Source organism: Giraffa tippelskirchi, chromosome 7 (assembly GCF_054371585.1).
Source record: "Giraffa tippelskirchi isolate mGirTip1 chromosome 7, T2T-mGirTip1v1.2.pri, whole genome shotgun sequence".
Classification (NCBI taxonomy): Eukaryota; Metazoa; Chordata; class Mammalia; order Artiodactyla; family Giraffidae; genus Giraffa; species Giraffa tippelskirchi.
In genome coordinates, this window is record NC_137281.1 from 2,701,311 (window position 1) to 2,728,369 (window position 27,059).

At 54.6% G+C, this 27,059-nt stretch overlaps 1 protein-coding gene across 3 annotated transcripts; it reads left to right on the forward strand.

Annotated features, from left to right (window-relative positions):
• The first annotated feature begins 6,188 nt into the window (after positions 1-6,188).
• LOC145512176 (leukocyte immunoglobulin-like receptor subfamily A member 6) lies at positions 6,189-20,603 on the forward strand. Of its 3 annotated transcripts, none has more exons than XM_081505802.1 (9): positions 6,189-6,677; positions 7,072-7,129; positions 7,282-7,317; positions 7,491-7,775; positions 7,911-8,213; positions 8,432-8,728; positions 8,962-9,264; positions 9,888-9,935; positions 11,957-12,691. In XM_081505802.1, exons 2-9 carry the CDS (start codon positions 7,096-7,098, stop codon positions 12,076-12,078), a joined length of 1,428 nt encoding a protein of 475 aa, XP_081361928.1. In that variant the 5' UTR covers positions 6,189-6,677; positions 7,072-7,095; the 3' UTR covers positions 12,079-12,691. The 3 variants fall into 3 exon arrangements, with proteins under 3 accessions (XP_081361928.1, XP_081361927.1, XP_081361926.1); XM_081505800.1 differs by lacking the exons at positions 6,189-6,677; positions 9,888-9,935; positions 11,957-12,691 and adding exons at positions 18,590-18,889; positions 19,686-19,729; positions 19,858-20,603 and having other exon boundaries at positions 7,030-7,129; XM_081505801.1 differs by lacking the exon at positions 6,189-6,677 and having other exon boundaries at positions 6,966-7,129.
• Positions 20,604-27,059: the final 6,456 nt, after the last annotated feature.

Genomic DNA, 27,059 nt, shown 5'->3' on the forward strand with positions numbered 1-27,059 from the left:
GGGGCCCCGGGGGATGGGGTGGAGCTGCCCACATTGTGAGGGTGGATCCCTTCTCTCAGCTCATCTCTTCCAGAGTCTCCTTCACAGACACGCCCAGAAATACTGTTTTACCAGCTCTAGAGGCTCCTTAGCCCAGGTAGGTTGACACATAAATTAACGATCACAGAATGGTGCATTTCCCCTAAAACCTGGCCTGACCCTGACCCCAGGCAGACAGGCGGACAGGTGGGTGCTTAGCAGAGGGAAGTGTGGAGGGCTGGCATTTCTGGAGACGTTCCTGAATATTCTATGCCCCCACCCGGTTCATGGATGGTTGACCGGGTGCTGTCTGCCCCACTGAAAAGGATTTTTATGAGTCTAGCCCACATCGGGGAGCAGACAGGGTTTAGGAAAAATAAAGACAAAGGTAAAAGAAAAACCTTTCCCACCTGGGGAGCAGTGGGAAGAGAAGTCGGGCCCAGAGAGAGGACAGGAAACAGGAAGTCAGGGCTAGTCTCCTCTTCTCGACCCTGTGACCTCCAGAGCCCGGGGATGGACTCAGGGTCCTGGGGGGCAAGGACGTTCCCGTGGGGAGGGACGGCCCTCCTGCTCTGAGGGCCCCGGGCGCCACCTGGAAGCCGAGCCAGGCAGTGCTGCGTGGTCAGGCAGCGAGGCTCGACCTCGTGCTCGGACCCTGCCTGCTCCAGTGTGTTTACGGGGGTGAGTGATGGGGCGTCACAGCGGGCCCCGTCGTGGTGGGAGGAGAGACGTCACCCGGGTGCGATGGGGCAGGGACAGATGCTCAGACGCTGAGCTCCCGGGGACGAAGAGCACACCGCGATGACCTGAAGGGTCCCCGGGCTCCCAGGGAGCCGAGCGAGGATGGCCCCCTCGACCACTGCCCGCAGACGTCGGCCTCCGGCGGCCTGTGAGCGAGGCCCGCACGGCCGGTCAGCTCGGACCCAGCGCCAGCGGGAGCCCGGAGTCTTACCTGCGGTGCGAATGACTGCTCCCTCCACCCTGGGTGGAGCGTGGACAGGGAAACACTGAGGCGGAATAAATGCCTTGGGGTGTGTTTATACTGGTTGGCAGGGGCTAAGTATCCAACTCTGGCAGTGCGTGTGTGAGTGTGTGTGCGTGCGTGCGTGTGTGCGTGTCCTGCCATCAAGCGGGGGGCCGCTCCGGGGACCAGATCAGCGACAGACAAGTAAAGACGTTTCAGGGCCTTCCCTGCTGGTCGGGCGGGTAGGACTCAGCACTCCCGATGCAGGGGCCGGCGTTCCATCCCGGTCAGGGAGCTAGACCCCACATGCCCGACTGAGAGCTCATGTGGGAAGTCAAAGATCCCACAGCTGCAAGAAGACCAAAATTCCCAAGGGTCCCAAAGAAGACTGAAGATCCCTCATGTTTCAGCTAGGACCTGGCGCAACCAGATAAAGAAATATCTAAAAAAGCCATTCCTCTGATTCGTGTTAATGTTTGGCAGAAACCAATGCGGTACTGTAAAGCAATTATCCTTCAACTAAAAATATATAAATTTAATTTTAAAAAAGCCATTTCTTCTGCTGAACTGCACTGCTAATAATCTACACATACATGCACACATGTGTACACACCCATGCACACAAATACATGCACACACATGCACATGGGCTTGCACACATGCACACTCACCCAAAACCAACACATGTCAATGATGGTACATTCATTTATATGCAGTATTATCTAACGTCTCCACATTTTAATTTCCTAAAGAATGCCATACACCCCGTAAGGCTTCTAACGGTGCTTTGGTTATACACAGCAGAGTCCTGTCAGTGGGAAACCATTGATTCCAAAAAGGTGGTATGGTGATTCATAATACGATTAAAAGATAAAAGTCAAAACGAATGATTTCTCTGAATTATAAAAAAGAGTCAAGAATCAGAAAATTGTATAAAAATTCCTTTTTCAGAGGGGTTTGTGTTTTGTTCTAATGATACCCAGCGCTCACTGACAGAACCTCTTATCAAAACCTGGAGCTTCCTAATAAAGAACTAGTGATTAGGGGAGGAGGTAAAATAGGAGGCTAGGATTAACAGACACGCACTACTATATAAAATAGATAAGTGGGCTTCCCTGGGGTTCCAGAGGTTAAGAATCCGCCTGCCAGTGCAGGGGATATGGGTTCCATCCCTGGTCTGGAAGATTCCACCTGCCGCCAGGCAACTAAGCCCGCGCGCCACTAGAGGGCGCCCTGCTCACCACGACTTCAGGACGTCCACACCACCGTGAAGACCGTGCCGCCAAAAACGGAGAGATAAATAAGATGACACAAAAAGAGACAGGCGCCGGCGACCTACTGTAGAGCACAGGCAGCTATAGTCAACGTCTTGCAACAATGTATAATGGAGGAGAACCTGAAAAAGATACCCTTCTGAGTCACTTTTCAGGTGCACACCTCACTATGTAACACCTGATACTGACACGACATTGCAAGTCAACTATACTTCAATTAAAAAATAATTTTAGAGTTAGTGATTAATGGCTAGTTTAAAATCAAATTATTCAAAATCTGAATGACTCAATGAAGAGACATCCAGTTTGAATAATAGATGTGATATCATCAGGGCTTCCCTGGTGGCTCAGATAGTAAACAATCTGTCTGCCCACGCAGGAGACACGGGTTCGATCCCTGGGTTGGGATGATCCCCTGGAGAAGGAAATGGTAACCCATCCCGGGGACAGAGGAGCCTGGCGGGCTACAGTCCACGGGGTTGAAAAGAGTCACATATGACTCAGCGATTGAACAACAACAAAATGCATGTTCTAACAGGGCTTGTCGAATAAGCAACCGTGTTGTCTGAACTCTCAGAGCTGGTGAGAACAGAACCAACTCAGAAGGTCTGGGGGCAGAATGTGGGTGAGAGTGACGTTGGGCTGCTTCCTGAATCTGAATCTGAACCAGACCACAGAGTAAGGTAACAACATTCAGCCAAAAAAGGTAGGGGCAGGGGAGAAAGAGCTAGACAAATACAAACTCTTGTTATTATTTATCTTTTTTTTTTGCTTCCCAAGTGGGTCTAGTGGTAAGAACTTGCCTACTAATGCAGGAGATATAAGAGATGTGGGTTCAGTCCCTGCGTTGGGGAGATTCCCTGGAGAAGGAAATGGCAACCCACTTCACTATTCTTGCCTGGAGAATCCCATGGAGGAGAATCCCTGGAGAATCCCACCAGAGGAGCCTGGCGGGCTATGTACAGCCCATGGGGCCGCAAGAGTCGGACATGACTGAAGCGACTTAGCATGCATGCATCCCAATTTTTTTTGAACATATGTATCATTGTTTTCTATCCCAACAAGAAAAATAATTGAGAGGCCACGTTTACTGCTTTTTCACTTAAAAATCCATCCACAGCACCCTTGTGTGTATGCTCCTTCCGTGACAACACTCGTAGGTTTGTGGTAGGTTCCACGGGGCCCTGCCCTCTGCCAATAATGCCCCTGGCCCCCTCTCCTGCTGACTTTCCTACCTGGGGTGACATGGTAGAAAAATGAGTGATGGGTCTGGTCAGCAGTAAATGGCCGGCAGAGTTGCCTTGTCTGAGTGTCTGCACAGGGGTGAGTTTCAACACAGGGTGTGTGGCCGATCTCATCCTGAGTTGGGGAAGGAAATGAGGAGGGTGGCTGTTTTCATGCAGAAAGGGAAGTGCTTTTCAGAGGAGAGTGACTCTGACCGCAGAGCCCCGATTCCTGCGCAAGCAACCCGCCGGGGGCCCTCTGCGGGCCATGCCGCCCCTTTCCTGGGTTCCCTCTGAGCACAGAGCTCGGGGCTCTGGGCTTTCTGTTTCTTAAAGGAGCTGGTCAGCTGGGCTGGAGGCATGTTGTGGGGGGGTGGTCTGGGCAGATGTGGGGGTTTGGGTCAAGAGTCCTAAGGCACGAGGACCTTGATGCTGGGAAGGATTTCAGACACCAGCAGCCTGGCTGTCTTCTCCTTGAAGAGAAACAACCACTGGGGCTGGGGGCCCTGCGGGCTTGAATGCAGGCTTGGGGCCAGCCACAGGTCTGAGCACGTGGACAGACTGACCCCTCAGACAGCACATCACCGCCCTCCATCTCTGCAGGAGGTCCCTTCCTGAACAGCCAGCTCTGCCTGTGAGGCTGCCTTTGGTGCCCTGGGCTCAACCAGCCCCTCTCTGGGGCGGTGACTCTGAGAAACCCCAGGTCTCTGGCTCGCTCCGCGTCGGACCCTCCCACAGTCTCCTCCTCACAAGGCCGGCCCCTCCCCTGGGTGTGGTGATGGTAGGACCCGGGGGGCTGGGGCCGCAGGACCACCCTGCCTCGTCATAGGGCCCAGGTCCTGTGAGCCCCGTGGGATGCAGGCAAGAATCCAGCCACCGTCCCAGACCCGTCTGGTTCTCTGCACACTCGCCGGTCCAAGAAGCCCCGCCCACCCACGCTGGATTGTTTCCTTAATGCACCCACACCTGAAGACTGAAGGCTTTCGGTGTAGAAACGATCTGAGCCAGCTGGGAGGCGGCGGTGAGTGTGGAGAGCGCAGCCCAGGGTCACAGCATACGGGGCTGGGGTGGGGTGGGGGGCTGGCAGAGACCACGCTTCACAGTTGAGGTGTGCAACCTACCCTGCATGGCGTGAGGGAGGCCGGACGGAGAGTCTGTGCGCCTCCTGATGCAATAACGTGAAGCTGACAGGAGAGTTTTCTTTCTCCATTTGAGCTGGGAAATCTAAGTGTTTGAACGAGGAAATGAGCGCTTTGAGTAATGTCAGCCTGTTAGGACCAGAAGGGGTGCAGGGAAGTTTCTCCACCAATAGGCTACATTGTGGTCTGGTTATTTATGCGATTGTCTACGTATCTATGTATTTACCTACATAGCTATGCATGTATCTATGTAGCTATTTACCTATGTGTCTGTGTATCTATCTATGTAACTATCTGCATATCTAAGTATCTATGTATCATCTAGCTACTTATCAATCAATTGACCTATTTATCTACCTATCATGTTTCTATCTATGATGAGTTAATACTATGCCTGCTTCTTCCAAACTCAGGTTGAGTCTGGTTATGACAGATCTCACTAGAAACACTTATCTGTGTAATTGTTTTGTTCATTTAGTTTTTCTATGACACCAGACCTTCCTTGAGGGCAGAGAATACATGGATTTTGCTCAGTTTTATCTCCTCATTTCCTGGGATGGCCACGGGTTGACATGCTTAAATATTTCTTGAGTGAACAGGGATAAGATTACTGAATGGGGAAGGATGAACAAAAGGGCAAGTCCAAGCAGTCATGGAAAGGTTAAGTTGAGTGATATTGAGCAGTCAGAGAAGAGATGATGTCATTGGAAAAAAAACCCCAAAACACGTCATGGCATTTTCCAGTCCCAGAATTACTGTGAGTTACCCTGGAAGCACGACCTAAGACAAGGATGGAAGTGTAGGTAGTTTATCTGAGAAGCAAGAAGGCGGGAGTGGGGCAGGGAGAGTGTGAAGGAAAGGAATTCCTGTAGAGAAGCGTTCCTGACGTCCCTGCAGGAGGTGTTGGCAGGGGCTCCACCAGGACCTTGAGAGTGTAGAGAGCGCCCTGCAGGGTCTTCCCTCCGAAGGCAGAGACACTTGGGAATGTATTCACGGGCTCCTGTTCCCCACTGCTTGGAATTGCCCCAGGGATGGTACAGTCTTCCAGGTCGGAGCTGAAAGTGGTTCTGACACCTACAGAGCCATCAACCACATCGAACATGAAAGAGCAGGTCACCACAGGGATGTGAAATGGAGGCTAAAAACACATGCTTGAAAACCTCTGTTCAATGGGTTGAATCCAGTCTGTGAACCTGACTTCACCTCTTCTGAAAGCCTCTGCGTCTTTGCCTTCTGGACCAGAAGACAATGTCTCTTTCAATCCCTGTTTCCTCTTTTCCCTCCTAGCCAGCGTTTCAGTTCTGAAGTCAGACGGTCTTCTCACCTTTTAAGGAGAACAGAGCAGAGCGATGCTTACTCACATCCCAGATCAGATCACAACTCTAGGTCACTTCAGGCTGAACCTGTTGGAACCGCTGCAAGTCTAGCCTTGGAAGCCAGCAGCACACTGAACAAAGGAAATCACACCCCGCCCCGGATATGAAGGCTGCTGCCTGGGGAGGGAGAGAGAGAAAGGGGCGCTGGGAGCGGCCTGGGCCCCTGCCCCAACTTGGGGAGCAGAGCCCAGATGGGGGGCCTGGAGGGGAGCTGGCTTGCTGGATGGAGGGAGCAACATGCCAGAACGTTCCGGAAGGCCAGCGGGAAGATGGGCGGTGACCAAAGGGCCGCCTGTCCAGGGCGTCAGCTGGTTCCATCGGCCCTTAAGGAAACGTCCCGAATCCTGGCCACAAAGAGCTTATTCCTGTTGTTTTCATGATGGTTTTACACTTTTAGATTCTTATCTTGTAGTGTTACAGGCTCCCCAAATTAAACATATCTTTACAATTCTTGCATTGACACAGAATTTTCATTGTTCTCTAGGTGCCAGGAAACCAGGCCAGTTGTCCCCTCCCTGCAAAAAAAACCAACCAGGTGGAATATTAGACTCGGACACGACCACCAGCAGCTGTTCTTGTTTGCTCGTTTTCACTGAGTTTTTGGCAGTGCGAGCCCCGTCCTCACACGAATTGTCTGTGTTCTTCTATGATGGGGACACTGAGGGGCAAGCAGAGTGGGAGAGGTGGGATGAGACAGTTCTTGCAAGACCGTGGTCACCAGGGAGAACCTGCTCATGTAGACCCCGGGGAGCTGGGCCACCAGGGGAGGGGTAGGGAAGGGGAGGGGAGAGGGAGGGGGAGAGGGGGAGGGAGGAGGGGGAGGCGGAGAGGAGAGAGTGAAGGGGAGAGGAGAAGGGGGAGGGGGAGAGGAGAAGGGGGAGGGGAGGGGAGGGGGAGGGGGAGGGGAGGGAGGGGAGGGGGCAGGCGGGCTGAGTGGTGTGGGGAGCGCGGGGAGCAGAGGGAAGTGGACTGGAGAGTCCTCAAGACACCGCAGTGACAGGAAGCACCAGCCTCTGACTGGACACGCCGTGTGGTCTGTCTGTCTGGAGGGCACCCAGGTCTCCTCCATCCTCACAGCCTGGACCGCAGGGAGGAGACGCCATGGCCCCAAACCTGACCGCCCTGCTCTGCCTCGGTGAGATGAGAAGGGGCAGGGGGAGCCCTGGTCTGGAGGGACCCCCCAGCCAGCCTGCTCCCTCAGGGGGCCCCAGGGCCCAGGAGGCTCCCGGGGAGGAGAGGCGCTGCTCAGAGCTGAGGGCAGACCTCTCACAGGGCTCTCTCTTCCAGGGCTGAGCGTGGGCCTGAGGACCCGAGTTCAGGCCGGTGAGTGTGTCCCCAGGGCCCAGCTCCCTCCTCTCGTGGGGACAAGGGTCTCCCCCAGGCCGTGGGGAGGCGGACAGCAGCTCGGGGCTCACAGAGAGGGACTCTGGGAGGTCTGGGATGGGAGCCGGGGCCTGGGGGGCTGCCTGGTGAGCCCGCCTCTGATTTCCTTCCAGGGACCCCCCGCAAACCCACCATCTGGGCTGAGCCGGGCTCTGTGGTCCCCTCGGGGAGCCCCGTGTCCATCTGGTGTCAGGGGACGCCGGGGGCCCAGGTGTTCCGTTTGGATAAAGAGGGACGCTCGGTTCTCTGGGAAAGACAGAAAGTATGGAAACCCAGGCACAAGGCCCAGCTCGCCATCCCACAGATGACCAAGCATGATGCAGGGAGCTATGACTGCCACTACAGAAACCCCGCTGGCTGGTCAGAGCGCAGTGACCCCCTGGAGCTGGTGGTGACAGGTGAGGGACACTCGGGGGCCTCAGGAACTGCCCTCGGGAAGGGGGTCTGCTCTCAGGGGGTGACCCTCACCCAGCCCAGCCCTGGGGAGGGGAGGCTGGGGGCCCCAGGGAACAAGCGGCCTCCCTCTCTCCTAGGAGCCTACGGCAAACCCGGCCTCTCAGCCCTGCCGAGCCCTGTGGTGACCTCGGGAGGGAACGTGACCCTCCAGTGTGGCTCCCGACAGGGATTTAACAGATTCCTTCTGACCAAGGAAGGAGAAGACAAGTTCTCCTGGACCCTGGATGGACAGCGAAGCCCCAGCGGGCAGACCCAGGCCTTGTTCCCGGTGGGCCCCGTGACCCCCAGATACGGGTGGACGTTCAGATGCTACGGCTTTTACAGGGACACCCCCCGGGTGTGGTCGGCCCCCAGCGACTCCCTAGAGCTCCTGGTCTCAGGTGAGGACATCCCGCCCTGACCCCATACATCTGTGCAGACAAGACAACGTACTGGAGTCTCTGCTCCCAGGGGAGCCCCTGTGAGAGGGTGGGGAGAAGGAGAATGGGGCTCCAAGACAGACACGCAGACTGAGAGACCGTGAGGCCTGGGGCCAGGCCGGGAGAAGGGGGTCCTCGAGGGAAGCGGTTCCAACAACCCAGCGTGTGTCTCTCCCCAGGGCTGTCTGGGAAGCCCTGGCTCCTGACCCCGCAGGGCCCTGTCGTCACCTCTGGACACAATCTGACCCTCCAGTGTCGCTCTGACGTCGGCTACGACAGGTTCGCTCTGTCCAAGGAGGGGGGACAGTACCTCCCCCAGCGCCCTGGCCGGAGGCCCCAGGGGAGGCTCTCTCAGGCCGACTTCCCTCTGGGCCTGGTGGGCATCCTCCACGGGGGTCGGTACAGATGCTACGGTGGACACAGCCTCTCCTCCGAGTGGTCGGCCCCCAGTGAGCCCCTGGAGCTCCTGGTGGCAGGTGAGGAGCCAGCGGGTCCGTCGGGGACCAGACCCTGCACAGGCCCTGCCAGGGCAGCCCCAGGGGTGATGCTGGGACCAGGGGGAGGGCCCCAGGGAGGGGGACAGAGGGAGACAGGGGTAGGGGGAGGGGAGAGACTCGGAGAAACAGAGGTAGCGCTGAGGGTCCAGAGAGGCCCGCGGAGTCTCGCTCAGAACCAGGACCCGGTGCCCTCACCCCCTTCCTCTCTGCAGGATGGCTCGGAGACAGCCCCTCGCTCTCGGTGCAGCCGGGCCCCTCGGTGGCCCCGGGGGAGAACGTGACCCTGCTGTGTCAGTCAGGAAACAGGACGGACACTTTCCTTCTGTCCAAGGAGGGGCCAGCCCATCACCCCCTGCGTCTGCGCTCCAAGCACCAAGACGGGCAGTACCAGGCCAAGTTCTCCTTGAGTCCTGTGACCTCAGCCCACGGGGGCACCTACAGGTGCTACCGCTCACTCAGCAGAGAGCCCTACCTGCTCTCAAAGCCCAGCGAGCCCCTGGCGCTCATGGTCTCAGGTGAGGGCCCAGTGGTCAGCTCTGAAGGAGCCCCCCTTTCTAGGGTGGGAGTTGAGGGGCTCCAAAGAGAGTCAAGGAGGGTCATGCAGACGGGGACCTAGGCTTCAGAGGGATGGAGGGAAACGCTCCCCCCACGCCCTTTCCCACATCCTGTCACCGGGCTTCTCAGGGGTGGAGGAGGAGGCAGAGAGGCAGGGGCAGCCACGGGGCCGATTCAGAGGCGTGCTGAGCAGAGTGGGTTCCAGGAAGCTGCAGCCCCTCCCCAGTCACAGGGGTCATCCAGAATCCTCTGGGGACCCCAGCCCCTTGACATGGGCTAAACATAACAGCTCCTGAGACAATGGGGTCTGTGTAAAGCAAGTGGACAACTGGACCCAGGCCTGTCCCTGGGTTCTTTGCTGATCGAACTCTGCTTCCAATCTCAGCACAGCTTGTGTCCTGGGGGCGGTGCTGGAGGTTGGGCAGAGAAGTGGGGCAATTGCAGCCTCCAGGGGCTCTGAGGCTGATGGATGAAAGATCAGGGGTCACAGAGCAGGAGATGCTGGGGCCCAGCCAGGTGGGGGAGCAGCAGTGCTGAGGAGGGGAGAAGCAGCCACACCCTCACTCCCTTCCTGATTCCGCAGGAGGTTCGGAGGGTCAGCATCCCCCTCACTGGAGTCAGGGACTGCAGAGTAAGTGTGAGGGTCTTGGGGAGGTGGTGGCGGGTCTGGGGCGGGGCAGGGCTGAGCTATGCCCCCGATTCAGGCCCCCTTGGAGACACTGACTCTGTCACCCCTTCCCCTCCCTCTTGCTGTTGGGGCCTCAGTTTCTCCCAGTGTAAAAGGAGATACCCATGGCCCAGGTCTTAGATTTCCTCAGTTCTGACCTGGGTGTGACCCCGCATCAGGAGAGGAGCACAGGGAGCCCCCAGGAGGTGACTGTCGGGGCCTGTCCCCTCTGCTGCAGCGCGGTGACAACCTGTGGGGTGGGGGAGCACCCAGAGCCCACCTCCACGCAGCCCACTCCGTCCCCCGCCCCTGCTATGGTGGAGGAGGGGCGGGGACAAGGGAGGACCCTCAGCTCCAGCTGAGACCCTCGGACAGCCCCCTGCAGGTGAGGGGCCCCCAGAGCAGGAAGCTGGTGTCCTCCTGGGGGCCCGCTCAGGAGGAGCTCAGTGCGCACGGCCCTGGGTTTCAGTCCCAGCTCTGCCCCCTCCAGGCCGGGTCACCAGGGCTCCAGGGGCTCTGAAGCTGGAGATGAAGGGGAGGGGGCATCACGGAGATGGAGGGGTTGGCGTCCAGCTGAGGGGAGGAGCAGCAGGGCTGGCAGGGCGAGAGCCGCCCTCCGTGTGTGCCCGCGGCCTTGTCCTGGTGCCCGCGACCGCAGTCAGGCCGCCGAGGGTGAGGGAGAGCAGGTGTAGGGGGCGGAGGTGGACCACCGGGCCCGCGGTTGAGACCCACGGCACAGCCCTCGGGGCTCCGTGTCCCAGCTGAGGACCCTGTCTTTCCTGACTCAGGCATCTCAGGCCTTTGTCCTCAACAAAGCCTGGGGCTGTGATAAATGAGGGGACACGGGGCGGGGCAGGCTCGCTCTGCCCGCCCTACTGTGCGCACCCGAGACTAGGAGGCGCCGGGCGTCTGCCAGCCCGGCTGCGCGCCGCCGCAGTGTGCCCTGCACCTCAGCCCGTCTGCGCCCTCGCGCTCTGCCTGACAGCGTCTCCGCAGCGCTTGCGTATGCACATTGACACATTTGTGGAGAAAAAGGCAGGTGGCGATGGAGCCTGTCTCCTCCGCCCAGATCTCTTCTCCCTCAGAGGCTCTAAGCGGCCGAGCATCTGCTCCCCCTTCCTCTCCGCCCCCTCCCTAAATCCCACACTCTTGACCCTATTCCTCATCAGAGAACAGATTTGAGACCTCCTGGGGACCTGCCTCTTCATCACCTGTTTATTTCCAGGAATTGACCCAGCCTGTACCAAATGGATTAATTTCCTCTCTCTCTCGTATGAATATCTATCTCTCTATATTTCTCTATCTATCTATATATGTACATATATATATATATATATATATATATAGGTATACACACATGATATATAAATGGGTATATATGTGATCAGGGCTTTCCAGGTGGCACCAGTGGTACAGAACCTGCTTGCCTATGCAGGAGACATAAGAGAGAGGCAGGTTTGATCCCTGGGTTGAGAAGATCCCCTGGGCATAGCAACCCACTCCAGTACTCTTGCCTGGAGAATCTCATGGACAGAGGACCTGGCGGGCTGCAGTCCACGGGGTTGCAAAGGGTTGGACACCACTGAGTGACTGAGCAGAGAGAGCAGTCGTTCACCCACAGCCCCCCTTCAGGACCCTCAGGCCCCGTGACCCCACAGACCACCGCTCAGGGCCGGCCCCCACCCTGTGCTGTCTGAGCGCCATCAGCTCAGGGTCCTGACCAGGAACGTCTGAGACAGTAAGATAAGACGCCCCGGGAGGCTCCCCGAGGAGGACACGGCCCACCCACAGCCTCCCTTCAGGACCCTCAGGCCCCCTGACACCCTCCCCCATCACCGCGGTCAGACCCGCGAGTGGGGACAAGGACACCGTCTCCGTCGGGGGCTGGGCTCGGGGCCACGTCCTCTCACGGAGGCGGGTGCCCCGGGCGCACACCCCGCTCCCGGGTGCCGAGGCCGGCGCTGACCTGTGCGCCCTCACCCCAGACTACACGGTGCAGAACCTCATCCGGATGGGCCTCGCGGCCTCGGTCCTGCTGCTCCTCGGGATCCTGCTCTGCCAGGCTCGGCACGACCGCGGAGGAGCCCGAGACGCGGCCCGGAGCTGAGCACGGGGACCCCGCACCGCCCGGAGCGCCGCAGCCCGGGACCGGAGCTTCCGGGCCGGAGCTTCGGGAAGAGCCTCTGCCGCGCGGGCTGGGTGCGCTGTCTGCGGAGACCCCGGGGAGAGACGCGCCGCAGGGCGGGAGGAGGCCCCGGCGTCCAGGGGGGCTCGGCCTCTGCTCTCGGGGTCCCCTCCCTCCCGGGGAGAGCGCCCCGACTCCCTCCTCCCACCCCCGGGCCGAGGCTCCTCCCACGTGGCAGGGGCGGGGCCTCCCCCTGCACCCCCGCAGGCTCTGCCCACCCCCACGGGGGACGTGAGCGTCACTGTTACTGCCCGCCGTCTCTGATGTGCGCGATGACCTCCACCCCTTCTCAGAAACAGAACGTCGTTTAAGTAACTGAATAAATGGGTGGAAGTGGGGCCCCATTTGGAACAGACAGATCCAGAACTCTTCCCTGAAACCCCCCGGGCCCCTCACGCCCTCCTGTCCTCATCGGATGACACGGGGTGTCATTTCTCCAGACACCATCGCTGCGAGGGGACACCCTGACGCTTGAAGTGACAGCCAGGTGCTGTGCTGGTAAACGGCTAAGGAATACAACATTTTATGAAAAGCCCAGGTGTGTGAACTGTGTGTCTCCTTTGGTGCAAACGCTCTCCGTGGCCAGCCTCACGGAGCCTGGGTGAACGCGCTGAAGGCCGGATGGGAAGGAAGGAGCAGGCTGACTTTTCCACAGGAGCGAGTCTGATCCATCCAGCCCCCACTGATGGCCCCGCGTGCACAGATGTGTCCTTTGCATTACACATCACCGTTAGATCATTTCCATCTCAGTTTCAAGCCCCACTTTCCAGGAAATCAGATGCCAAAGCCCTAGTCCATTCCGACCAGAGAGAAAGAGAAAACAACGCAAGCACCAACTGCGGGAGAAAGCACGGAGCACTTTGACTCCTAATACCTTACAGGTTGGAGTGCAAATCGCCTCAGTCAGTTTGGGGAGGAAATAACAACTATCAGTTAAAAGGAAGAGACACACAGCCCCCACCCAGAGTTATATAACCGAGGGGAAAATTGTGCATAACCACCAGTACACAAGCAGGAGAAAAAGGACAGAGGGGTCGCTCATATCAGACGGATCACAGAAAACCACCTCGTCAAATCTGAATAGTTTGGTGTATACATGTGATGGACTTCAAAATTTTATTTTTAAAAATATTTTATTGATCTATTTGGCCACATCAGGTCCCAGTTGGAGCACGTGAGATCTCGTTGCCTTTTGTGGGATCTTTCATTGCAGACCCTAGTCATGGTGGGCAGGCTCCAGGGAGCGCGAGCTTCAGTAGTCACAGCACGTGGGTTTAAACTGCCCCTCAGCACGTGGGATCTTAGTTCCCTGACCAGGGATGGAACCCACGTCCCCTGCATTGGAAGATGGATTCTTAACCACTGGACTGCCAGGGAAGCCCTGCAATGGACTTCTATATGAGAGAAAAGTTGGACTACCACAGTAATACAGACCAACTTTCAGGCATGTTAGCGAATGAGTGAAGAAAAGCTGTAAGTGTGTGCATGGGTATATCCATTGCATAAAATTCAAAAGGAGATGGGGGAGTGCATGGCAACCCATCCAGTACTCTTGTCTGGGAAATCCCATGGACAGAGGGGCCTGGCAGGTTAGGGTCCATAGGGTTGCAAAGAGTCAGACACGACTGAAGCGACTTCACGTGGGCAAAAGGAGACAATACGCGTTACTTGGGGAGGCAGAACTTTGTTGAATCTTAGGACTAGAGGAAGGAAATCTCCCACGTGACCTCCTGGTCCTCACACACCAGGGAGGGGGCGGGGGTCGCTGTCAGAGGGAAGCTTGGGGGCTGCTGCAACGCGGTCCTGTCCCTCCTGACCCTCGGGTACCTCCTGACCCTCGACCCTCCTTACCGGTGAGCCGTCCCTTTGCTCCATCACCCTCCCTAGCTTCTCACCCCGGAGTGAGGCTGGGCTGAAGCAGGCTGGGGAAAGCCAACCCCTGCCCTAGGGGCCGATTCATAACAAAGTGGCCGTCCACTGATCACGGCAAACCCTCCACACATTCCCGGCGTGTTTTCCACACACCATGACCTCAGCTGCCCGATCGGCATCGCTGAGTCCAGCCAGACAATGAACCACTGCCCAGAGGGAAACGGGGCCTCAGACACACGCTTTACCACCAGACGGCATGCGGTGCAGCAAAGCAGGTGACAGCTCAGGCCTGGGAAGGAGGGGTCTCTGAGCTCCAGCACCACCAAGCGCTCAGAGACCCCCGAACAGGACAGCTGTCCTGGTCCCTGCAGCACGGGCACTGCCAGCACCCCAACAGAAAGTGTCACTGGAGGTGGCGCGGACAGGGCAGGGCCCCCAAACCCACTCCCCCGCTCTCTGCTTCTGTCCTCAGGCTGGACAGGGGCCCGTGTCCCGCCCACCCCCCCACCACAGATCCCATCAAATCGTGTCCCCCAGAAATACTGCAGGGACCAGGACTGGGGCGTGTTGCTGAGTCTCCCAGGATCCCCAGGGAAATATGCCACGGCAAAGTGTGATCCCCTCCAGACCCCAAGGTGACCTGTAGTTGTGTGGAGTATTCAAGGTGGGAGACAATCTGGTCCTCCTTGTAAGCTTCAGGAAGATGTGACTACCGTCACCCACGTGTTCACTTGAGGAAGCTGAGGTTCGGAGAACAGGCAGCGGGCTCAGAGCTCCAGAGCGGGGCAGGTCCAGGAACGAGCCCAGTCTGCTGACCCCAGAGCCCTGTCTTGCCAACACAATGCTCTTCCACCTTATGCTAGTGTCCAAGGGCTGGGGGGACATTTCCACAATCTGGCAGGATGAAGACAACAGCCGTGTATTCGATTACAATTCTGGAGAAGCCCACCATGAGGGTGTCCCTTTGGCGGTTCTAGGGAAGAATCCTTACTGCCTCTTTCCAGGGTCTGTTGGCCAAGGCAGCTCCTGGTTTGTGGCAGAACCTCTCCTCATTCTCCTCCACTCCACACGGCTGCAGCTCCTTGAGCCTCTCTGTTGTCTCCAGCATGCCTCTCCACGTGTCTCTTCAATTCATCCGATCGGAGCACCTAAAGTATCACATGAGGACCCACCCACTGCAGTACGATCTTAACGTGATGACTCTGCAAAGACCCCATTTCCCAAAAGTCACATTCCCCAGGAAGTGAGGCTGACGATTTCAACATACTCATTTAGGTGAAAATTAACAGCATCCAAAAGAGAAATATACATAAGAATGACTTTATCGAAGGAGGTGGAATAATTACACATTGTAGTTCTTTTTCATCTGATGAGGAACATCTGAAAAGAGCTGGATTAATGGGAAGACATTCCAGGATGGTAGGGTGGAAGATTAATGTTGTAAAGAGGACAATACTCTCAAGGCATCGTGCAGAATTAATTCAATCCCTATCTGAATCCCAAAGGCTCTTTCTGCAGAAAAAAGTCATTTCTCTGAAGTCATGGTCATTGAGAAAGACCCACGGTAGCCCAGCAATCTTCAAAAATAACAACAAAGTTGGAAACCACACACTTTCTGATTTCAACACTTACTACAAGGTTCCAGTAATCCAAACAGAGTGGTGCTGGCTTGAGAAGAGACACACTGATGCTTGGAGTGCCAACATATAAACCTATACACACGATCAGTTGATTTCTGACAAGACTTCTTCTAAACCATGATAATGACAAGCAAGTCTTCCTGACTCATCCCATTTAACTGTGCATATATTTTGTTGTAGGATTTGTGGAAGGCTTGCATGAGAAAACCTCATAAACCTCTTAGATACTGAGCCACTCATCACCTACTGGTGTTGTATCACCGTTTATCACCATCACCATCCTCCCAGAGTCCAGTCCCTACAGGATGGTGACCGTCTCAGTAACAGCTGTGTGTTCACACCTTCCTTTCCTGAAAATGAGCCTACTGCCTCAAGGATATAATCCTGGCACACGTGCAGGGAGCATGAGACCCTGTGTGACCAGGGCACAGCATCTGGATGACTCCAGTTCTTAGAAAAACCCACTCCCCTTTCCCGGCCCCTCACCACTCCTGTGCTAACCTCTAGCAGTCTGGGTCTCTCCTTCTCCAGGAAGCCCCCACACACCCATCACTAGATTCCTGGGCCTCCACCAGTTACTGGGTCTCGCTGCCCTCTGTGGTTCTCCACCTCTACAACCGACCGAAACCGGAGCCAACGTATTCATTGTCTGAATGCGCACGCTGTCGGTTATCATCATCAGAACTCCTCGAGTCCAGGGAAGGAACCGGTCACTTTCACCAAAGAAGCTCCCGTCTGGATATAGTAGCTGCTCAGCAAACACTGGCTGACTGCCTGGATGGTGGAAGGAAGACAGGAAGTGAGGGAGGAAGGGTGGGAGGGAGGAAATTTGCATTTTTCAGAGTCTCAGAAAAGGGAAGCAACTCAAGGTCACAACGTTTCCGTGAAAAGCAGAGTCAGACTTGGAACCAAAGCAGTGTGCTGGGCAGCACTGCAAATGTGTCTCTCCTTCTACAGTGCAGCCCGGGGCGCCCCTTCCTCCAGCCTCCAGCCACCCTCCAACCATTTTTCCAGTGGCGACCTTGGAACCAACCACTCAGATGTCCTCGGCCCCCGGGACCAACCAACGCCACCTACAGTCAGAGGTGCCCTTGGCCGCCCGGTCCACACGCAGCCTCCGGCCTGCCACCCCGACCTCTCTCTGGGCTTCTCCGACCACTAGGACCAGGCAGCTTTGGAGGGTGTGGGCCATCTCCCCGCGGATCGGGGGAGAAACGGGGGGCCTGGCAGGGTGGGTGCTGAGCTCCATGGAACCTGCAGAGCCAGAGCTGCAGCCACGCGCTCTTCCAGGACGTCCGTCCAGGGCAGGATGAGGGGCTCAGACCCCGGACGCCGTGGGGCGGCCCTGCTCGCGGAGAAGAACCCGAGGCAGGCCTTCGTGGATCCGCAGGCCCTGGGTCCTCGCCGCCCGATTCCACCTCCGTGACTTCCTGCAGCCACGTCCTGGACAAGCAAGTGAAACTCATCACGACGATAGGCGCCCACCTGACCAGCCCCGCAGGCCAGCTGGTCCCGGGCGGGGCTGGATGGGTTTCTCCTGCAAAGGTTCAGCCTCCAAAGCACCGCTAGGAGCCTCTGGGGCCCAGTGGCCTTTGAGGAGCCCCTTTGGGGTCAGAGCGTCTGCTGGAAAGCTTCTCTCTGCAACCAAGAAGCAGCTTGTTAACCACTATGGAGCCATCTTCCAAGCCTTGGGCCAAATGGACACAATAAAGCCTTTTCAAAAGAAAAAAAATGGAACCAATGTTGAGCTAGGCCCCACCCTGCATCTCAGCCTCCTGTCCAGGGACCATGTTGCTCTCTGGGTTTTGGGTGGGGTCTGGTGAGACTCCCACAAGCTCTGGAAGGCTCCTAAGCCTGCTGTCTGCTGGGCTCCACCGGGCAGGGCGAGCAGAGTGAGCAGGGTGGGGCTCTTCCTCTTTCTGGAAGGAACTGGTGATGTGCGCCACCGAGCCTGGACCTTCACCACTTCACCAGAGCATCTGTCCATCCTGCGGGCTCCGAGGTCTCTGTAGTCACCTGCTCTGCTGGGGACCATGAGAGGCAGCGCCACGACCCTGACCTTCACCCCCCTTCTCTGCCTCGGTGAGCTTCGGGGAAGGGAGGGGGTGGGCACCCCTCTCCTCCCACATCTGGTCCCTGAGAGGCCCCAGGACGCAGGAGGCTTGGTGGGGACAGACTTTCTTGGGGGAGAGGGGAATGTCCTCAGCCTGGATCTGACCCCAGCCCTCGGCGCAGAGCAGACCTGGAGCATCCAGGACGTGTGGTGGGGCTGGGTGCTCACAGGGAACCCTCTTCCAGGGCTGTGCTGGGGCCTGGGGGACCAGGGACAGCCAGGTGAGCCCCCAGACCTCCTGCTTCCACCCACACCCCTGGTCATTGGGGAGCACAGCGGGTCGGGGCCACTGGTGGCCCATCTGGGAGGGGCCTGGGGGACAGCTGGGGAACCTGGGGGAGAAGGCGCCCTGACTCCTCAGGTCTGATTCCTTTCCAGAGGTTCTCCCCAAACCCTCCATCCAGGCCGACCCAGGCACCATGGTCGCCCAGGGGAGCCCGGTGACCATCTGGTGTCAGGGGTCTCTGCTGGCGGACGTCTACCATCTGTATAAAGAGAGGGGCTCTGTATACTGGGAGGCTAAGGCCCCACAGGGCTCCAGGAACAAGGCCGGGTTCCACTTTGAATCCTTGAGCTCAAGTGATGCTGGGCAGTATCAGTGTGCATATCAGAGCAGGAACCTCTGGTCAGAGCGGAGTGCCCCCTTGCCCCTGATAGTGACAGGTAAGAGGGCGGGCCGATCCCTCCCACCGTGGGCTCCACCTCACGGGCAGAGCTGCGAGTGTGGGCTCAGGAAGCCCTCCCCTCCCAGCCCACACCTGGGGTCACTGGGGCAGAGGTCCCCCTTTAACACAGCCCCTCCCCCCAGGACTGTACAAGGCGCCCTCCCTCTCCGCCCGCCCAGGGGCCTCAGTGCCCCGGGGAGAGAACGTGACCCTGCAGTGTCGCTCTGAGGTCTGGTCAGACACCTTCCACCTGTCCAAGGAGGGGTCGCTCGCTCCTCCCCAGCACCTTCGTCTGCAGGACACAGCTCCACCCGTTCAGGCCAACTTCACCCTGAGTGCTGTGACCTCGGCCCACAGTGGGACCTACAGGTGCTACAGCGCACACAGCACCGCCCCCTACCTGCTGTCCCTGCCCAGCGACCCCCTGGAGCTCCTGGTCTCAGGTGAGGGCCCCAGCCCTCTGTGTCCTCCGGGTCAGGCCAGGGCCCCGTCCCCAGGGGAGCTCTGGGCTGAGGTGGGAGTGGGGTGGGGGTCACAGAAGGCGGGGATCAACTCTGAGGGGGCCAGGAAAAGCCAGAGGCCTCCCTTCCCTTCCCGTCCGCGCCCTCATCCCGGGCGTCCAGACCCGCTCCTGGTGATGGAGCCGAGCCAGAGAGGCCTCGGGGCTGACCAGCAGGACTCAAGGCCAGAGCCCCCGGTCCCCACCCTCCCCTGGTCCCCAGTCCTCGTGGCCCCGCGCCCAGAGAGCAGCACAAGACAGGGCTAGCAGAGCCTGTGGCCCCCAAGGGCCCCGGGGGACAGGCCCTGGCTCAGCTGGTGTCCCGGGGGGACCACGGGGCTCCCGGGGCTGAGACGGGTGGAGGAAGGGTGGGGGGGTGAAGGAGAGGGAGGTGCTGGGGCCCAGCTAGGGGAGGGCAGCCCCTGTCCCGACCCCCAGGAGCTCTGAGGATCAGCTCCTTTCTCCCAGGAGGGAGGCCCCCAGAGTGGTCAGTGAGGGAGGAGGTGGTGGGTCCATGGTGGCCAGAGCTGTCACACCCTCGTGACCCCCTAGAGCTTCTGGTCTCAGGTGAGGCGCCGGACGCTGTCCTGTCTGAGCTCAGAGTCCTGTCCTCGGAAATGCCTGAGACAGTCAAAATGAGGGCGCATGGGGATGGGGGCTCCACAGGGAAAGGCAGAACCAAGAGAAGGGTCTCCCCAGCTCCTCACCCACACCACTCACTGTATGCTTCTCGGGAGCAGCTGACAGTATCGGCCCACCACAAAACAAGTCAGACCCCAAGAGCGTGAGTAAGACAAAGTCTGTTACAGGGCTGGGCTCGGGGTCATGTCCTCTCACGGAGGCGGGTGCCCCGGGCGCACACCCCGCTCCCGGGTGCCGGGGCCGGCGCTGACCTGTGCGCCCTCACCCCAGACTACACGGTGCAGAACCTCATCCGGATGGGCCTCGCGGCCTCGGTCCTGCTGCTCCTCGGGATCCTGCTCTGCCAGGCTCGGCACGACCGCGGAGGAGCCCGAGACGCGGCCCGGAGCTGAGCACGGGGACCCCGCACCTCCCGGAGCGACGCAGCGCGGGACGCGAGCTTCCGGGCCGGAGCTTCGGGAAGAGCCTCTGCCGCGCGGGCTGGGTGCGCTGTCTGCGGAGACCCCGGGGAGAGACGTGCCGCGGGGTGGGAGGAGGCCCTGGCGTCCAGGGGGGCTCGGCCTCTGCTCACGGGGTCCCCTCCCTCCCGGGGAGGACGCCCCGACTCCCGGCTCCTCCCACCCCCGAGCCGAGGCTCCTCCCACGTGGCAGGGGCGGGCCCTCCCCCTGCACCCCCGCAGGCTCTGCCCACCCCCACGGAGGACGTGAGCATCACTGTTACTGCCCGCCGTCTCTGGTGTGCGCGATGACCTCCACCCCTTCTCAGAAACAGAACGTCGTTTAAGTAACTGAATAACTGGGTGAAAATGGGGCCCCATTTGGAACAGACAGATCCAGAACTCTTCCCTGAAACCCCCCTCCCCGGACCCCTCAAGCCCTTCTCTCCTGGTCAGATGACACCCGGTGTTGTTTCTCCAGACACCGTCAGTATGAACGAAAACCTGGTTGTTTAAGTGACAGTCAGGTGTTGTGCTGGTAAATGGTGTTAGCAACATATCCATTTTGTAAAAAGCCCAGATGTGTGGTTTTTGTCTGTTTCTTCAGTGTAAATACTCTCTTCGTGGCCAACCTCAAGGTGCTCAGGTGAATGTGCTGAAGGCAGGGTGGGAAGTAAGGAGCAGACTGACTTTCCCAAAGAAGCGAGTCTGATCCAGCCAGCCCCTCACCGATGACTCCTATGTGTACAGATGTGTCCTTTATATTAAACATCATGGTTAGATCATTTCCACTTTAGTTTTTGCTCCAGTTTCCATGAAACCAGATGCCAAAATATCCTAGTTCATCTATAGGAGAGGGAAAGATAAAACGAGGGAAGAGAAAACAATTGTAGGAGAAAATGCTGAGTATGCTGAATCCTGGCACATCACTAGTAGGTGTACTAACTGCTCCAGTCCATTTGGAGAGTCAATAACAATTATCATTTGAAAGGAAGAGAGCCAGCTCTGTCCACAGTTATATAACCCAGAGGAAAATGTCTGCATAACCACGAGTGTACAAGCAGGAGTATATGGACAGGTAGATAGGTCGCTCATATTAGAAAAAAATTATAGAAATCAGTCCCACCAAAAATCAACGATTATATATATATGTTTATATATATGACAAAATTTTATACAACAGAAAAATTTACAGAGTTAAACTGCTACAGTAACACAGTTCAATTTTCAAGCATGATGGTGAATAAGTGAAATAAAACTATAGGAGCATATTCCACCACATCAATCAATTCAAAAGGTGACAACAAGGGACCCAAATAAAGTAAGAAATGAGAGAAGAGAAATAACAGTTGATACCACAGAAATACAAAAATTCATAAGAGAACACTAAGAAAAATAAATTGGACAACCTGGAAGAAGTGGACAAGTCTCTAGAGACATACAGCCTGCCAAAACTCAATCAAGAAGACATGGGTAACTTGAAAAGGCTGGTCACTAGAAGTGTAATAGAATCTATCATAGTAAAAATAAAAACTCCTTGCATACAAAAGTCCAGAACTGGATAGCTTCATAGAGGAATTCTAACGAACAAAGAAGAATTTATACTGATATTTCTTAAACTCTTTCAGAAGTTGAAGAGGAGGAAACACCCCCCAAAGTCATTCTATGAAGCCCCTGTCACCTTGAAACCAAAACCAGAAAAAGCTAAGACCAAAAAAAGAAATTACAGGCCAAGGCTACCCACTCCAGTATTCTGGCCTGGAGAATCCCATGGACTATGTTGGACATGACTGAGTGATTTTCACTTCACTTCTATCATTGATGAATATAGTTGCAAAAACCCTCAACAAAATATTAGCAAACTGAATCCAACAACACATTAAAAGGATCATACACCATGATCAAGATGGATTGCTTGCAGGGTCACAAGAATGATTTAACATACTCAAATCAATGTGATATATCACAACAACAAAAGAGAAAAACCACATGATTGTCTCAACAGATGCAGAAAAAGCAGTTGATAAAATTTCAACATCCATTCATAATAAAAACTCTCTCAAAAGCAGGTATAGAGGGCAAAATTATTTATGACAAACCCACAACCAATGTAATACTCAATGGTGAAAAGTTGAAAATATTCCCACTAAATCCTGGAACAAGTCAAGGATGACCACCACTTTTATTCAACATAGCATTGGAAGTCTCTTTTCAATTTGGATAACTTTTATTTCTTTTTCTTATCTAATTTCTATGGCTGGGACTTATATATCATTATATACAGATGACATGATACTCTATATATCATGAAAACCCTGAAGGAGCCAAACAAAAGTATTAGAACTGATAAATGAATTCAAAGAGGTATTAGGATACAAGACTAACATACAGAAATCTGTTGCATTTCTTTACATTAACAACGAAATATCAGAAAGAGAAAGTAAAATATCAACCCCTTTAAAAATTGCATAAAAAATAATAAAATATGTAGGGATAAATCTGACAAAGGAGGTGAAAGATTTATACATTAAGAATTATAAAACATTAATAAAGGAAATTGAATATGATTCAAAGAAATGGAAAGATATCCCTTACTCTTGAATTGGAAAAATTAATGTAGTTAAAATGGCCATATAACCCAAAGTAATCTATAGATATAATGCAATATCTATCCAATTACCCATGGCATTTTTAAAAACAGAACTAGAACAAATAATGCTAAAACTTATATGGAACAACAAAAGATTCAAAATTGCCAAAGTAATGCTGAGGAAAAAACAGGAGGCATAATCCTCCTGGACTTGAGACAATACTACAAAGCTACAGTAATCAAAACAGCATGGTATTGGCACAAAAACAGACATGTCACTGGGACAAAACAGTGAGTCTAGAAATAGACCACACCCGTGGTCAAAAAAATATTCAACAAAGGAGGCAAAGATATACAATAGAGACAAAACAATATTTTCAGTAAGTGGTGCTGGGAAAACTGGACATTTCCCACCTCATCCCAGTGGTCTTTGAGGAGACCCTCTGCTGTCACGGCTTCTGTCTAAAGCCTCTCTGCAGCCATGAGGCAGCTTGTAGACCACCCTGGAGCCCTCTCCCAAGCTTTGGACCAAATGGAAACAATAAAGCTTTTTACAGCAAAAAAAAAGAAAAAAGGAAAAGAAAATGAAACAATTAGAACCAAATTTGGGCTCCTGGCCCTGCCCTGCATCTCAGCCTCCTGTCGCTCTCTTGGTTTGGATTTGGCACAAGGTGGAGGCAGAGTATGTGGAGTCTGGTGAGACGCACATATGGTCTGGAAAGTTCCAGAGCCTGCTGTCTGCTGGGCCCCATCCCGCAGGGAGGGTGGAGTCAGGCCCTGGGTGGGGCTGGGGCTGTTTTCCTTCCTGTGAGGCCACCAGTGAGGAACTTGCAACATGTAACACAGAGGCTGGACCTTGTCACACCCCATGTGTCTGTCTGTCCTTCTAGGTCTTTGGGCTTTTTAAGACATCTAAAGACTGGGGAAAATCATTCACTATCACAGTAATCCAAGTCTATACCCCGACCAATAACGCTGAAGAAGCTGAAGTTAAACAGTTCTATGAAGATCTACAAGATGTTTTAAAACTAACACCCCAAAAAAGATGTCCTTTTCATTATAGGGGACTGGAATGCAAAAGTAGGAAGTCAAGAAACACCTGGAGTAACAGGCAAATTTGGCCTTGGAGTACAGAATGAAGCAGGGCAAAGGCTAATAGAGTTTTGCCAAGACAACGCACTGGTCTTAGCAAACACCCTCTTCCAACAACACAAAAGAAGACTCTACACATGGACATCACCAGATGCTCAACAACGAAATCAGATTGATTATATTCTTTGCAGCCAAAGATGGAGAAGCTCTATACAGCCAGCAAAAACAAGACTGGGAGCTGACTGTGGCTCAGATCATGAACTCCTTATTGCCAAATTCAGACTTAAATTGAAAACAGTAGGGAAAAATACTAGACCATTCAGGCATGACCTAAATCAAAACCCTACAATTATACAGTGGAAGTGACAAATAGAGTCAAGGGATTAGATCTGATAGAGTGGCTGAAGAACTATGGACAGAGGTTCATGACACTGTACAGGAGGCAGGGATCAAGACCATCCCCAAGAAAAAGAAATGCAAAAAAGCAAAATGGCTGTCTGACAAGGCCTTACAAGTAGCTGTGAAAAGAAGAAAAGCAAAAGGCAAAGGAGAAAAGGAAAGATATACCCATTTGAATGCAGAGTTCCAAAGAATAGCAAACAGAGATAAGAAAGCCTTCTTCAGGGATCAGTGTAAAGAAATAGAGGAAAACAATAGAATAGGAAAGACTAGAGATCTCTTCAAGAAAATTAGAGATACCAATGGAATATTTCATGCAAAGATGGACTCAATAAGGGACAGAAATTGTATGGACCTAACAAAAGTAGAAGATATTAAGAAGAAGTGTCAAGAATACACAGAAGAACTGTACAAAAGAGATCTTCATGACCCAGATAATCACAATGGTGTGATCACTCACCTAGAGCCAGACATCCTGGAATGTGAAGTCAAGTGGGCCTTAGGAAGCATCACTATGAACAAATCTAGTGGAGGTGATGGAATTCCAGTTGAGCTATTTCTAATCCTAAAAGATGATGCTGTGAAAGTGCTGTACTCAATATGTCAGCAAATTTGGAAAACTCAGCAGTGGCCACAGGACTGGAAAAGGTCAGTTTTCATTCCAATCCCAAAGAAAGGCAATGCCAAAGAATGCTCAAACTACCACACAATTGCACTCATCTCACAGGCTAGTAAAGTAATGCTCAAAATTCTCCAAGCCAGGCTTCAGCAATACGTGAACTATGAACTTCCAGAAGTTCAAATTGGATTTAGAAAAGACAGAGTAGCCAGAGATCAAATTGGCAAGATCTGCTGGATCATCGAAAAAGCAAGAGAGTTCCAGAAAAACATCTATTTCTGCTTTATTGACTATGCCAAAGCCTTTGACTGTGTGGATCACAACAAACTGTGGAAAATTCTGAAAGAGATGGGAATACCAGACCACCTGACCTGCCTCTTAAGAAATCTGTATGCAGGTCAGGAAGCAACAGTTAGAACTGGACATGGAACAACAGACTGGTTCCAAATAGGAAAAGGAGTACGTCAAGGCTGTATATTGTCACCCTGCTTATTTAACTTCTATGCCATGTACATCATGAGAAATGCTGGGCTAGAGGAAGCACAAGCTGGAATCAAGATTGCTGGGAGAAATATCAATACCCTCAGATATGCAGATGACATCACCCTTATGGCAGAAAGTGAAGAAGAACTAAAGAGCCTCTTGATGGAAGTGAAAGAGAGTGAAAATTTGGCTTAAAGCTCAACGTCCAGAAAACTAAGATCATGGCATCTGGTCCCATTGCTTCATGTCAAATAGATGCAGAAACAGTAGAAACAGTGGCTGACTTTATTTTGAGGGGCTCCAAAATCACAGCAGATGGTGACTGCAGCCATGAAATTAAAAGACACTTACTCCTTGGAAGGAAAGTTATGACCAACCTAGATAGCATATTAAAAAGCAGAGACATTACTTTGCCAACAAAGGTCCATCTAGTCAAGGCCATGGTTTTTCCAGTAGTCATGTATGGAAGTGAGAGTTGGATTATAAAGAAAGCTGAGCACAGAAGAATTGATGCTTTTGAACTGTGGTGTTGGAGAAGACTCTTGAGAGTCCCTTGGACTGCAAGGAGATCCAACCAGTCCATCCTAAAGGAAATCAGTCCTGAATATTCTTTGAAGGACTGATGCTGAGGCTGAAACTCCAATACTTTGGCCACCTCATGCGAAGAGCTGACTCATTAGAAAAGACCCTGATTCTGGGTGAGATGGTTGGATGGCATCACTGACACAATGGACATGAGTTTGGGTAAACTCCATGAGTTGGTGATGGACAGGGAGGACTGGCATGCTGCAGTCCACGGGGTCGCAAAGAGTTGGACACAACTGAGCAACTGAAACTGAACTGAACTGAAAGAGTGGGGATCATGAGAGGCAGTGCCACAACACAAACCCTCACTGTCCTCCCAAGCCTGGGTCCTGTGAGACCCCAGGACACAGAAGTCTTAAAGGGGACAGACGTTTCAGGGGAAGGCGGATGCCCTCAGCCCCAGATCTGACCCCAGCACGCAGGGGCCCACACCAGACCTGGAGCACCTACAATGTGTGGTGGAGGGTGGGCACTAACAGGAAACTCTCTTCCAGGGCTGTGTCGGGAGCAGTGGGACCAGGTACAACCAGGTGAGTCCCCACCAGACCTCCTGCTTCCACCCAGCCAGCCCCCTGGTTACTCGGCCCCCACAGGACTCCAGTAACCAGGCCAGCTTCTCCACTAGTCGAGGAGCTCAAGCCTACCGGGCAGTGTCAGTGTATATGTCACAGGAGGAATGGCTGGCCAGGGCGGAGTGACCCCCTGCCCCTGGTGGTGACAGGTAAGAGGGAGGAGCCGGGTCCCTCCCACTGTGGGAGCCTCCTCACGGGCAGAGGAGCAGAGTGTGGGCTCAGGTGAACCCCTCTTCTCCCAAGCCACACCCTGGGTCAGTGGGCTGGAGGTCCCCCTTTAACACAGCCCCTTCCCCCCAGGAGTGGACATGGAGCCCTCCCTCTCCACCCAGCCTGGACCGCTCATGCTGCCTGGAGACATCTGGATCCTCTGGTGTCGCTCAGAGGCCAGCTTTGGCAGATTTGCTCTGACCAAGGACGAGGGGCTCAGTCCTCCCCTCCATCTAGAAAGGCAGAAGAGCCCTGACTTCCCCCTGGGCCATGTGAACAGCACGCATGGAAAGTGTTAAGTGAAAGTGTTAGTCACTCAGCCATATCGGACTCTTTGCGACCCCATGGACTCTAGTTGACCAGGCTCTTCTGTCCATGGAATTCTCCAGACAGGAATACTGGAGTGGGTTGCCATTTCCTTCTCCAGCACCCACGGGGGCTGGTACAGATGCTACAGTGGACACAAACTCTCCTATGGGTGGTCG

What these genes read in the sequence shown, in the direction of transcription:
- LOC145512176 (XM_081505800.1), top strand. Translation starts at nt 7,096, where the DNA reads ATGGCCCCAAACCTGACCGCCCTGCTCTGCCTCG. An exon ending in CCTGGAGCTGGTGGTGACAG is followed by an intron (nt 7,776 to 7,910) that starts GTGAGGGACACT and finishes CCTCTCTCCTAG; the next exon opens with GAGCCTACGGCAAACCCGGC. An exon ending in CCTGGCGCTCATGGTCTCAG is followed by an intron (nt 9,265 to 18,589) that starts GTGAGGGCCCAG and finishes CCCTCCCCCCAG; the next exon opens with GACTGTACAAGGCGCCCTCC.